Here is a 14899-nt window from a genome sequence, read left to right as displayed (position 1 = left end):
CTCTTAAACAAGGCAGGCATATTGCTAGGACTCCTAAATAAAGCAGGCATATTGCTACGAACCCTAAACAAATCAGACATGATCACACATACATTTCAATGATCATCTTAAAGCCAGGGAGTGCAATCGTGTACGTATTCAGTGCTAAAGTATTAATTAAAAATGTTAAAGTTGAGACATTTAAGTATTGATTGCGTGGATGTTAATTGTGGTGCAGGCCATTAAAGAAGCCAGTCATATTTTATACAAGACTTTGCTTTCATAATATTTTTAAGAACAATTCATGTTCTCTGAAACAAAATACTTTGACATTTGTTTAAGTGGTACCAAATATAGAAGCCCCTTTATCGTCCTTTCTCTTGTACTTTGATTCTCATCGGTGTATGCGGAACAGGTGATTACAATCTTTCGTGCAATCAGGCCGTTTTCCTTCAATCGCTTTTTTAACAACTTCATACCTTCGTGATAATAATAATGATTTGACATGCACACTGCTTATCAGCAGAGGATGAATGTAACATCGTGAATTTATTTACTTCCTGTGTACTCGGTTTTCTACTCTGACATTTCGAAAATCGAATATTAGCTTGAACTGATTCCTGGATAACTTCGTAAAACGAAGATGACGCATGATTGACATTTGTGACAAGTAGAAGGGCAGAGACTAAAATATGCACGGAAGGATATGATTTTTTAACGAGTTTTACGCGTTTTGTTCCAGATCTTTTGCTAAAATAATGACACATCTTTTTCCGTTGACAACAGTAGTTCTTTTTGTGATTCTTCTTTTAAATGTAATAATTTCAGCAATAGTAGTAGCAGTTGCGGGAGGATGTTTTTCGCGGTGTTAGAAATAACAGAAACACCATGAATAATAACAATAACAACAACATACAACTACTATAACGTCAATGCTTTGGCTGATGGTAAGGCTGTGGACATCTTAAATACAGTTTCAATAGACAATGTTAGACTACGAATTATTTGCATACGTCTATTTATCTTTGAGGAGCTCGGTCAAAATGATCTGTCGGTTTTACTTTTGATTCCAATATTTGTAAAGTTTCGTCACCCGAGAAATATACATATTGGATTGCATTTATCATGCATATTTAATGAGCACGAAACTATTGCCAAATACAATTCATGCAACGCGGTACCCAAATTTCATGTGGATCTTCGTGACTATTCCAAGGGGGGTAACTTAGACTGACGTGAAAATCAAACGGACGTGTACCCTCTAAGTGCAGGTTACTTAGCAGCTCGAGCGTGAATGAAAGCAATATCAAAATTGCAGTTGGTGTTTCGAGGTGAACATTTAGCAGGGCAAAATATCCAAGGTCACTAAGAAACAGGACGTGTTTCATTTTCAATACCTAACAACTCTTGTTACTTTGCAGGACTCCAAAAGCACGTGATCACCGCAAGAAGATGGAATATAGAAGTGAGAGGTGGATAACTAGGAAGACAGTGCAAAGAAATAGTTTTGTCACCATTCAACATATTCTATTACGGCCACTTGTATATTCAAATATGCTCATCAAGCATACTATAAATCTCTCAGGATGTGCTCACATATTTGCAATTTAGACAACCCCACTGTTGTAAAACAAAGGTAAAGTAGAGTCAACAATCTTAACGTTATTTGAGCCACCCCAGTGTTTGTAACTTGGGACAAAATATTTACAAACAACTGACATTTCGTGTATAATGTTTCTGCAATAATTTAGAGCAAATTGCAGCGTAAGTTCATTATCATGTTGTTTATTTCTGCGTTTGCTTGCACAACTTCAGGTGTATGACTGTTTTCCAGGCAGCCAAAGTTCAGTACTTATTTTATTCTGCCCAAAAAACAAAACAGTTACTTCAAGTGGACGAAAAGAAAAAGAGGCAATAATGATACTTCGATGAAAAAAAAGATGAAATAATATAGACGTATCAATAAACTGCATCTAAAGGAGCAGGTTCAGAACAGATCAAAGCTTATTAGTAAATATCTCATTTCTATATAACTAGACAACAAAGTCTGGATCTGATTCGATCCAAGCATAATTTTAATGCTTCTGTATAGAAATGTCATCATGGGAAAAGGGAAAATGAAACAATAAAATGAGAGATACTGCATTTTTTATACAGTATAACAAGGTGCTTACATGTGTACATTATATTTCTTAAATCGAAAATTTCTCTCAAATAACACGGAAAAAAGTTAACATTTAAAACTTATGAACGCAAGAAAAACGGGCTAGTATGCAATAGATACGTTTCCCATGCAAAAATGTGTCTCGAGGAATACAAATTCAATAAAAGATATTGACTGGATAATATAAGAAGTGAATCCAAGACACAGTGAAAAGTCTGACGTTCTGGAAATAGCAAAGAGGGATTTGATCCTGGACACCTTTTTTTTTCTTTCCATATGACATTGGAGATGCAATAACATATATTATACTATTATTTACCAATTGACAGTTGTGGTAAAATGTAGTAATACAAATATATTATTTTCAACCTTTCTTGAATATAATTGATATGTGTCTGTACGTATAGGTATGTGTGAGATTTTTTTGGGTGGGTGGGGGAAAACAAATTTTAGTTTATTCGAGGAGCCCACACTGATTCTGAAAATAATTTATGGTTAGTCGGACAATCGGAACACACCATGGCTTTTCCTCCGAATTCCATCTCGGAAATACTTCCATAGAGTGGTACAGAGTAAATAAAGAGGAGGGAAATTCCGAAAATTGACAGAGAACTCAGTTTCACGCTCAGATACAATAGGCAAGATAGAATAATGTCAAGCTCATTTTGGTACCTTTACTGAAGTTTTGTCACAAGTTCAGTAAAAGAATGTTCCTTAACGAGTTCGTGCTTGAATATAATGGAATTAGTGAATGTTTACGTAAAGAATAAATCAATTATGTCCGAGTCTTTGTAATGATTGTTATGATGATGTGACGTGTTGTAGACGACATTTCGTAGACAATGTACCTGTATATGCTATGGCGGCTGTAGTATTTCCGAGGTGTTTTTCCAACCATTGGCGGAAAGGCCCGAGGGTGTTCCGAATGTAAATCCGGAATGGTGCTTTATAAAATTATGGATTTTTATTCAAATAGGAAACATATTTACGTTTTAACAAGGTACATAGCGGGCCCATTCCAACAGTGCCCTTCTTGAGGGAATATCTTATGTCCTTGTAATTCAGATTTTGCCAGCAATGAATTCTGCAGTAATCAGCATGTACTTACAAGGATTTCACAAACAAATATAAAGCCAGTATGAGTTATCACTGTCTATTATATATTTATATGTGAAAGTTTATGGGCTATTTTATCAACAGCCATACCGTCTGCAATAAAACCATGTTGTTTGCCATTTGACACTTTAAAATATAAACTATGTATGTATTTATGTATGTATGTATGTATGTATGTATGTGAGGGTGTGCGCGTGCGTGCGTGCCTGCGTGCCTGCATGGATAATTTTCTCTATGACAGGTTTGTATATAAAGTTCACATGATACTAAACATGTAATGTGATACAGTTATAACATTAAAAAAGCTATTAATGACAGCAGCTAGCGTACAGTATATATCACATGTTTATTTTTGTACATGTATGTAGATCGTGTATCTCTTGGAGAACAGCGGTCCATACATTCTATGCGTAGATTTGCAAACCTTTGATATATGTGCCTTTTTAACATTAAGTTCGAAGCATTTTATGTTTTCTGAATCCATGGAACTCTGTTCACACACTAATTATGTTTGTAACTCTGTTCTCAAAAGCAAATATCATTTCGGCATGTGTTAATAAGGGATATTGTGACCTGTATTTACTTGTTCAGCTGCTTACATTTACCTCAGAGAGAAACTTGACAGCTTTTATGTATTTGTTGCCATCTTGAAGAAGTTAAAGAAGTGTGGTTTTGCATTAGTTTGCCTTACTTAAAATCTTATATACATGTGCCACAGCATAAATTTAATTTCGATCGGAAATAGTTTCCGTCTTTGTTTAAGAGTGACTAACTCTCACATCATGTCATGTCTCGAATTTTGTCGACATTGCTGCATATGCGTTGAAATCAAATTTTACTCTGTCGAGGGAATTTGTTTTGGAAAATAATCTTTTTTTTATTAAATTAATAGTGGCTCCGCAGTGGGTGGAGGTGAGAGGGTATAATTGCCTCCAAGCACAAGGCAAATTGGGACGCTGTGGGTAGGTTTAGGTTTTGATTTGAAGAAACTAAAATTTTCATAGTTATTCATCTTCACCTCTATCGTCACTGAGGCAGTTCTTCACAACACGCTTTATTGGGATGGGGGGGGGGGGAGAGCGATCTGATTAAAATCAGATCTCCGCTGTCCTACGTGAAGATCTGACGACGACCGCTTAAGGGCACGTTCTGTTGACCTTTGAATTAGCCAATGGAAATGCAGCTTTCACAGATCTGAAATTGAATAAAATCGTTCGGTACACATTCGTGCTCCTCATCCACACTGCTCGGTCTCCAAATACTAAGATACAAGGCTTCATATGACTAGTTGATAAAATCAATGGTTATGGTAATAACATAGGTTACCAGAACATGACCCCTTAGTGGTAACTCTCAGATCTTCGAGTATAACAGTGGAGATCTGATTTTAATCAGATTGGAGAGGAGAGCAACTGACATAAAAACTGTTCTCTGTTGCAAAGTAGGAGTGCCACTTAAAGAGCATTGCCCCATGATGCCTCAAACCTCTCGCCGCCACTGTTCATAACATTTTTATACGCTTCGATTAGTGTTAATGTTACAACAGGCTCGAGCATTCCTGAACATCTTAGTCGTGTTCTGATATACGGGATATATTTATGCAGTATGTCCGGTGGATGAAAACATTTGGATCACTCGATCCGTATTCATATTCTAGTGCTGACCTTCCCAGATCTGCCCATCATTGAACTAGTAAAACCAAATGATATAAAAGTAATAGAGATAGTCGTCATTTTCATTGCACACCTTGTACAGAGACCATGAAATAACTAACTGTGCTATTTATAAATGATATAGTTACCACTGACGTAGATGATATATCTACCACTGACGTAAATGGAACTGCACTAATACACTTGAACATTAATAAACTAGAAATAAAACATCTACTGAAAAGGGTGAAACAACGTCTTGTTGATGAATAATGGATATGACGTCAATGTATCGTATATTTATTACACTCAACTTCTCGCCTTCTGTGCCATAGATTTCGTTCGCGATTGTATATCGTCATATGTAATTTAAACGGTACCTTTCACGATAATTTACAATTCATAACATTTTACCAAAATGTGCATGTACTGTCTACATTTCTTTTCTATAGACTATTTGAATATAGTTCGAAACCTTAAGTTACTTGCATGCACCCGAAAGTAGAACACTTGTTTATATAAACTTCATCTCGAATTTCCATGATGAATCTTTTATTTGCAGTTAAGGTTTCGAACACTAGACCTACTCATAACTTTCGTCCGTCCTTGGGATTATATTCATTAAACTTTTTTCACGTTCAGTTGTTTTGTCTTTTATATTGTTGATGACTATGGAACTACATTAACATTGGGTTATATAGTTTATTAATATTTAAGCAGAAATGTATACTATCAATAGCTTTTATCAGGAGTTGCACCATGAATAGCCTTCTTTGGAAAGAGTTACAGCAATTAAAATTTAGAGATTTTCACTAATCTCTATTTGCATCTAATTTCAAAGAAATCAATATGCTCAGTTTTGTTTTCCAGACATTTTGCGTGTGGTATGTTAAATCTGTCCGTCCATCCATCCGTCACACAATCTCGTTAGTCCTACTGGTCTCTCGGGTTTTGATATATTACCATCAAACCTAGTATTATGGTCAGCCTGACGATGGGCACATATATAAACCCCTTGTGTCCCTCAATTTATATTTAGAGTTACTGCCCTTATGTCTTGTAGCTTAATGTAATGCAGTGTATGACCTTGTTAATGCAACTAGTTCCGGAAGATAATAATAATAATAATAATAATAATGATGAGGACTTTGTATAGCGCCTAATCTTTAGAAGCTCTAAGCGCTTTACAACATTAGACAACACATATAAGATAAAAAAATATATAATGATATGATTACAAAAACAAACACCATGAAATTATTAAACATAAAAAACATGCTGAGAATATTTAAGGTAGGAAACATTATTAGGTCTTTAAGTTTGTTCTTGCAGTCGAAATAAGTGAGTTTTGAGAGCACTCTTGAATGGGATCACTGTGTCTTTGTGTCTAAGTTCGGTGGGCAATTCATTCCACGTTGCTGGGCCCTGGTATGCAAAAGAACGCCATTTGTGACTTTGTTTTCATAGTGGGAAAAATGACTATACGATTGACAGAAGAGGAGCGTAAGTATCTTGCTGATGTGTACACATGGGTGAGGTCGAATAGGTATGTTGGACTAGAGTCCGACAGTGAAATGTAGCACAGAAAACAAATTTTGTGTTTGATTCTGGATCGAATGGATAGCCAGTGTAGGGTACAGAGCAGCGGGGAGGTGTGCTCTGATCGTGGTACTCTAAGTATGATCCGAGCAGCTGTGTTTTGAACTTTTTGAAGTTTCTGGAGCAGATATTGAGATGAACCAGACAGAATCGAGTTACAATAGTCCAGTCTTGAAAGTACTAATGAGCACACAAGTGTTTTAGTGGCATCAACTGAAAGATATTTGTGAATGGAGCTGATGCGTCTCAGCTCAAGATATGCAGCCTTGCATATGTTCATGACATGTTGGTACAATGTGAGAGTACTGTCCAGAGTAACACCTAGGTTTCGTACTGATTGTGTGAATTTAATGTTGGTGTTGCTGATATTTATTGTCTGAGGTAAAGGATGTGAATGAGAAAGTCTTTGTGTTGTGATCAGAATGGCCTCAGTTTATCATCATTCATCTGCAGCTTGTTGCATGTCATCCATGATTTCACATCAGAAATGCACCTGTCTACACCTTGGATGGTAGCATCAACTTCAGTTGGGTGGCTAGATTTGTATATTTGGGTGTCATCAGCGTACTATTGGTGAGACACTGGATGATGATCTATGACACCTGAGAGCGACTGAGTGTATAGAATGAAGAGAACAGGTCCAAGAACAGACCCTTGTGAAACACCATAACATTATCAACTGGGCTGGAGTGTATTCCATTTGCAGATACAATTTGTGTCCTCTTGACCAAGTAGGACGTGAACCACAGTAAGGCTGTATCATGAATGCCAAATACATGCTGGAGATGGTGAAGTATTATATCATGGTCTATTGTGTCAAATGCTGCAGATAAATCAAGGAGGGTGAGGACTGTAATCTTTCCGCTATCCAACGCAGAGAGAATGTCATTAACCACGTTTAGAAGAGCAGTTTCAGTACTGTGGCAATGACGATATGCAGATTGTACATTGCTAAAAAGACTGTTTGAATTCAGATGAGATACAAGCTGGGAAAGAACAACCTTTTCTAAGATGTTTGATATGAATGCGAGATTAGAAACTGGGCAGTAGTTCTTTAAATCGTTATGGTCTAGTGTTGGTTTCTTCAGCAGAGGCTTTACAATGGCACTTTTGAAAAATGATGGGAATTCCCCGGATGAGAGAGAGAGATTAATAACATCAGTTAGTGAAGGCAATACTGGATCTAAGCACTCAAGCAGCAGTGGTGTTGGAATTGTATCAAGTTCACATGACTTTGGTGCACTCTTCATCAGGATTCTAAGTACGAAATCCATAGAGACAGGTTCAAATGCTACTAATGGTTGCCGCTCAAATTCTGTATCCCAACTGTATGGTGACGATGAGTCAACTGAAATTGTGGTGTCAAGCTTATCTCTAATGGTTTGTACTTTGTCACGGAAGAAATTTGCAAACATGTCCGGAAGGTCGACTGGAGAGAAGGTAGTTGGAAGTGGTGTAGATTTGTTCCTTGACATTAGCTTATTAGCAATCTCGAAGAGCTCTTTGCAGCTGGAACTTTCCATGATCTTAGTAGTGTAGTGGGCTGATTTTGCTGCATGGACTATATTTGTGACATTCTTCTTAGCGGCTTCATAGATTTGCTTTTGAATAGTGAGTCTGGTGGAAAGCCAAAGCCTCTCAGCTTTACGGCGGTCTCTTTTAGCAGTGCGAAGCTGGTCCCTAACACTGCTATACCATGGAGAACACTTTTGAATTGATACTCTGCACTTGGTAGCTGGGGCATGTTTGTCGAGCAATGAACGCAGGCAGTTATCGAGTTGTTCTGCTGTAGGAGTTAAGCAAGTTGTTAAGTTTGGTTGGATGTCATGCATTAGTTTGGTTATATTTATCATACGGAGGTTTCTCTTAGTAGCAGATAGAGGTGGAGGGTTAGGGACTGATACGTCAAGATGGCATATAATGCAGAGGTGATCTGATGCAAGGTCATGGGATACCAGGGAGGACCGTAGAATGTTATCATCAGGTCTATGAAGAATCCAGTCTAAAATGTGACTATGTTTATGGGTGGGTTGGTTAACTGACTGTGTGAGGTTGAAAACATTAACGGAATCTATGAGTTTTGATGTGTTTGGGTTTCCGGGACAGTCAAAGTGAAAGTTGAAATCTCCAAGAATAATCAGGTTGCCACCTATCGAATTTCCATAATCCAGGAGATTCGGAAACTGCTCCAAAAAGAGAAATTCATGATATATATATATATATATATATATATATATATATATATATATATATATATATATATATATATATATATATATATATATATATATATATAAACACCTGATAACATAAATATTAGGTCATCGCCTGAAAAGGGGCACGTCGACAGTACCGCAATATTTCTTAATACTATTGCCCTTTTTGTCTTCTAGCATAATGTAGTGTATGATAAAATGTCCTTTGTGCAGCTGATCCTGCAGATTTTCCATGGAATGGTATGAAGCTTGATAAATACGAAGGCCATCACCTGAATATGTCCATATCGTCAAAGCACGGTGATCCCGCAATTAGAGTTATTGCCCTTCTTGACTCGTAGCGAAATGCATTGTCGACTGAATCTTTTGAACTTATATAGCCTCGCAGATTTCAGTAGATAGCCAGGAAAGCTGAGAAATGTTCTGATCATCATATGAAGATGCGCATATTGATGACTCTCCGATTTTGGTGGAGTTATTCCCTTTTTTACTTGGAGAATGATGCAGTGTATGTCATAATCTTGTGAATACAACTAGTCGCACCTAGTCAGTGGATAGCCATTAGAATTGGTATATGTTGTAGTCATTTGATGATTTGCATATAGACAAATAACTTTGCTCTCGCAGTTTTGTAAGAGTTATTGCCCCTTTTTGACTATAGCTGAATATAATTTTTTGTTGCGAATACCTCTACTTTCAAGTTTTTTTTTTTTTTTTTTTTTGTAGCTTCTTGTGAACAGTTATGCTGATCATAAGATTGTATGCGGGCTGACCGGTTATTTTACTCAAACTGTTTTAGAAAAGTGTAATGAGCTTTTTTTGGCTAAAGACGTCACCATCTTGGGATGGGGGAGGGACTTGATGTACACGGGCAAATTTCTCGCCATTCTTCTAGTTTTGGTCTGGGTTTAATGTTATGTTTGGCAAGTTTTATATCTGGGTTTTGTCGTTGTCTTCTGTCACTTGAATCTGTTGCTACTGCACGTAAATAGTTAATTTCTGATTAATGTGAGATAATCTGATTAATATGAGATAATCTTCCTGAAAGGCATAGGTAATGAATGTAAAATTTCATTGACAGGGGAATAAGTGATCCTTGCCATGTTTCAGTGTCGACTCAAGAAATATTGTTCAGGGAGTGGGAGGCCGTGTAAACAACCAAGCGAGGAGTCCTTGGGACGAACTCCTGCGCATTTCAAGGACGTGTTTTAACCATCCAACTGTTCAGAAAACGTACTCCAGGAAACGTACCAGTTGTTTCGCTCTCAGACTGGGCGTGGGAAAGTGGCAGTCCCTTGTCCCTTTCCCTATCCGTCCTTGTATTTTCTGCTGCAATTAAAACGACAACCGAACACAAACTGATAAGTGTCTGATAAATTTAAGGACAGAAAACATAATCTATTAAAGAAAACCGGTTTGTGTTAACATTACTGCCCCGGTAGACCGCCTTTATGTTTCCTTGAAAAAGGGCACTTAGCTCCCATTTCCTCGGCAAGACAGTCAACAATATGTCAGAGTGCCATTATAACCGAAGAGGAGCGCTCTCCCCACCCACCCACCAAATGCATGTATCAAAGTAGACGACCATTACTTTTTCATACCGTTTGCCGTTACGCTTTAGTTCATAGGCAACATTACTTTTTCCAATTAACAAGTTTTATGGCAAAACGTTTTCGTTTCGTATACAAACATACGTGTTCAACATTCAAGACTTTTACAAATCCTTAATTTTGATTAATTCTCCAATATATTAATTGATGAGTTAAGCATTTTAAAAATAATTGTGGGCATCGCAGTCTATGTTTTCTTTCAGCTTTTCGATCAAAGAAAAAACCATATAATTTTTTAGACGTATGCTTTTACTTTTTATTCCAAGTCTTATGAAAAAATAGTCTAATGGAATATTAATATTCAGTTATTGATTGACTGAATAGATCGAAGTTATTTAAGCTTCATTTCGAAATCCCACTTCTTTCCTAACAAAATTAATTACCGTCTTACTCACTTATAAGACGAATGCAAATGCAAACTGCACAGACCTACATCTACCGTCGCATAATATGCCAGCAGATCTGGGTCTATGCAGCCTAGTAGGAGCAAGCAGTAAAACTAACATAACCCTGATCCGCAGGCACATTAAGCGATGGCAGCTCCGGATCTTTGTTGTTTTCAGTTTGACTCGATGTATAAGCGAGTAAGGACAGTGACGTAAATGTATATGAAATGTAACATATGGAAAATACTGTATTTACCGAAGTTTTGCACTTCGGTTGCTATAGAAAGGGGTCATTTCTAACTTTCTTGTCACAATTAACAACTTTCATTACGAGTGGATTGTCGCCATGTTTGCTACGTTCTTCACGTCTAAAACAGTAATATTCTTACCATGATGTTGCTTAGTCTATTCCGGTCATGTGACAAGTTGTCGGTTGAAAGTTGTTGTTGTTGTAGAGTTTAACGCCATTTTTCAGCACAATATAGGCTATACATGGCGGCCAGTATAACTGGTGGAGGAAGAACAAGGGAAAACCCCAGGAAGAACCGGGAAAACCCTATGAAAACTCCAGGAAGCCCGAGACTCGAACCCACGCAGACAGACGTGAGATGGCAATCATCCGTAACGGTGAGCACTTTAGACCACTCGGCCACTCTGGGCCCCCGGTTGAAAGTGACTCGAAGTTTTGACAAATGTTAATAAGTCTGGAAATAATTTGAATGTAATTTCATTTCACATTAAAATGTAACTATTCAGCTGTAACTCTTGACAGAATGTTTAATTTATGAAACGAAGCAGGAATTGGTATCGCACCGTAGTAGTATATTTTATTGTCACATTATGACGCAATGGCATTGGGCACATTTTCTAACAACTTATTTAAGTCCTCTCCCTACATAATACAAGTATAGCAACATATTTCAACATCACAAGAGTGACTAATAATGAGAAATGATTTGAGAGAGGGGGAAAGGGGGACATAGTGATAGCATTTGCAGTAGCAATCCGTAAGTTCCTGGAGTAGTTGCGCAGATCTCAAAATGATGTTTTCTCGTGTTATCCGCATAACCTAAATTCATATAAATTATTTACTACATATAGCTTGAAATCGTTATTCTGTGTGATTTTTGTTTTCAATAGTTCCAAAAGAATCATTATTGCAATAGCGAATCTATGTATCAATATATCGGAGACAGTCTGAATGTGACCTAGCGACATCAGAACTATATCCATCATGACTACTCTCGAAGCACAGACAATGTGACACGAATGTATTAAATTAATCAACCACTTTAAGAATGTATATTTACATTCACTTAGTATATCCAGTCAAGTCATGGATCTTTTAGCATTATAGCCTCAATTTTACTTGGTACGCAACAAAATGGTCAATGCGTTTTTAAGTAGGAGGTACTTGGCTGTATCCGAGAAAACTGTTGTCATTTTGTTGTCATATTTGTATACAGTTCCGTAATTGATATCTAACGCAGTATCGTTATTTTTGTTTTCGTGTGTGTGGTGGACTTGAATCTTACATTATTACAATTAAAAGCTCACTGGTACGATAACATTAATTGCAATTAATTAATCACTGGTGCAGAAACAATAATTACAAGTAATAAATCAATGGTACAGAAACACTAATTACAATTAATAGATCACTGGTACAGAAACACTAATTACAAGTAATAAATCAATGGTACAGAAACACTAATTAAAGTTATAGATCAATGGTACAGAAACACTAATTACAATTAATAGATTACTGGTACAGAAACACTAATTACAATTAATAGATCACTGGTACAGAAACACTAATTACAAGTAATAAATCAATGGTACAGAAACACTAATTAGAGTTATAGATCAATGGTACAGAAACACTAATTACAATGTATAGATCACTGGTGCAGAAACAATAAATACAACTAATAGATCACTGGTACAGAAACACTAATTACAAGTAATAAATCAATGGTACAGAAACACTAATTAAAGTTATAGATCAAAGGTACAGAAACACTAATTACAAGTAACATATCAATGGTACAGAAACACTAATTACAAGTAATATATCAATGGTACAGAAACACTAATTACAAGTAATAGATCAATGGTACAAGAACACTAATTACAAATAATACATCAATGGTGCAGAAACACTAATTACAATTTACCGCTCCGGTGGCCTAGTGGTTAGAGCGTCCGCATCGGATGCGGGAGGACGTGGGTTCGATCCCCGTCAGAGTCATACCAGACACTTACAAAAATGCTACTAACAGCTGCCTTGCTTGGCTTTCAGCATTAAGAGGTTAGTGTTAGGACTGGTCGGCCTGGTGTCAGGATAATGTGACTGGGAGGGACATAATGCTACATGTTAGCGGCATGATGCCCCAGTGCTAGACATCACTATAAACTGCCACACTGCAGACATCGTAGCGATATGACTGAAAAATTGTTAAAGCTACGCTAAAAATCAAAATCACACACACATCACTAATTACAATTAATAGATCACCGGGATAGAAACACTAATTAGAATTAGTAGAGCAATGGTACAGAAACACTAATTACAAGTAATAGATCAATGGTACCGAAACAGGAATTATAAGTAATATATCAATGGTACAGACACACTAATTACAATTAATAGATCAATGGTACAGAAACACTCATTACAATTAATAGATCAATGGTACAGAAACACTAATTACAATTAATAGATCACTGGTACAGAAACACTAATTATAACTAATAGATCACTGGTACAGAAACACTAATTGCAATTAATAGATCACTGGTACCGAAACACTAATTACAACTAATAGATCACTGGTACAGAAACACTAATTGCAATTAATAGATCAATGGTACAGAAACACTGATAAGACTTAGTAGATCAATGGTACAGAAACACTAAATACAAGTAACAGATCAATGGTACATACACACTAATTACAATTACTAGATCAGTGGTACAGACACACTAATTACAATTAATAGAGCAATGGTACAGAAACACTAATTACAATTAATAGATCACTGGTACATACACACTAATTACAATTACTAGATCAGTGGTACAGACACACTAATTACAATTAATAGATCACTGGTACAGAAACACTAATTATAACTAATAGATCACTGGTACAGAAACACTAATTGCAATTAATAGATCACTGGTACCGAAACACTAATTACAACTAATAGATCACTGGTACAGAAACACTAATTGCAATTAATAGATCACTGGTACAGAAACACTAATTATAACTAATAGATCACTGGTACAGAAACACTAATTGCAATTAATAGATCACTGGTACCGAAACACTAATTACAACTAATAGATCACTGGTACAGAAACACTAATTGCAATTAATAGATCACTGGTACAGAAACACTGATAAGACTTAGTAGATCAATGGTACAGAAACACTAAATACAAGTAACAGATCAATGGTACATACACACTAATTACAATTACTAGATCAGTGGTACAGACACACTAATTACAATTAATAGAGCAATGGTACAGAAACACTAATTACAATTAATAGATCACTGGTACATACACACTAATTACAATTGCTAGATCAGTGGTACAGACACTAATTACAATTAAAAGATCAATGGTACAGAAACACTACTTACAATTAACAGATCAATGGTACAGAAACACTAATTACAAGTAATAGATCAATGGTACAGAAACACTGAAACACTCATTACACTTAATAGATCACTGGTACATAAACACTAATTACACTTAATAGATCAATGGTACAGAAACACTAATTAGAAGTAATAGATCAATGGTACAGAAACACTAATTACAAGTAATAAATCAGTGGTACAGAAACACTAATTACAAGTAATAGATCAATGGTACAGAAACACTAATTACAAGTAATAGATCAGTGGTACAGAAACACTAATTACAAGTAATAGATCAATGGTACAGAAACACTAAATACAAGTAATAGATCAATGGTACAGAAACACTAATTACACTTAATAGATCACTGGTACATAAACACTAATTACACTTAATAGATCACTGGTACTGTAACACTATTTCAAATAATAGCTCACTGGTACGGTAGCACCAGACAGACAACAGTCAAAACTACATTCTACATACTAACTTTTATTTATAGTTATTAACTCAAAG

At 36.2% G+C, this 14899-nt stretch overlaps 1 protein-coding gene across 5 annotated transcripts in view; it reads left to right on the top strand.

Moving 5' to 3' along the window:
• LOC149794359 (high affinity cGMP-specific 3',5'-cyclic phosphodiesterase 9A-like) overlaps positions 1-5552 on the top strand; it is a 61148-nt gene extending 55596 nt beyond the window's left edge. For all 5 annotated transcript variants that reach the window (XM_089968524.1, XM_089968528.1, XM_089968523.1 and 2 more), the window contains exon 17: positions 1401-5552. In XM_089968524.1, the coding sequence (XP_089824650.1) occupies positions 1401-1418 (18 nt within the window). In that variant the 3' untranslated portion in view covers positions 1419-5552. The remainder of the gene's footprint in view (positions 1-1400) is intronic.
• Positions 5553-14899: the final 9347 nt, after the last annotated feature.

The sequence above is a fragment of the Sinohyriopsis cumingii genome, chromosome 8 (genome assembly GCF_028554795.1).
Source record: "Sinohyriopsis cumingii isolate HCF-2022 chromosome 8, ASM2855479v2, whole genome shotgun sequence".
Classification (NCBI taxonomy): Eukaryota; Metazoa; Mollusca; class Bivalvia; order Unionida; family Unionidae; genus Sinohyriopsis; species Sinohyriopsis cumingii.
The sequence above is the reverse complement of the archived record's forward strand: the minus strand, read 5'-3'. Positions and strand labels throughout refer to the sequence as shown.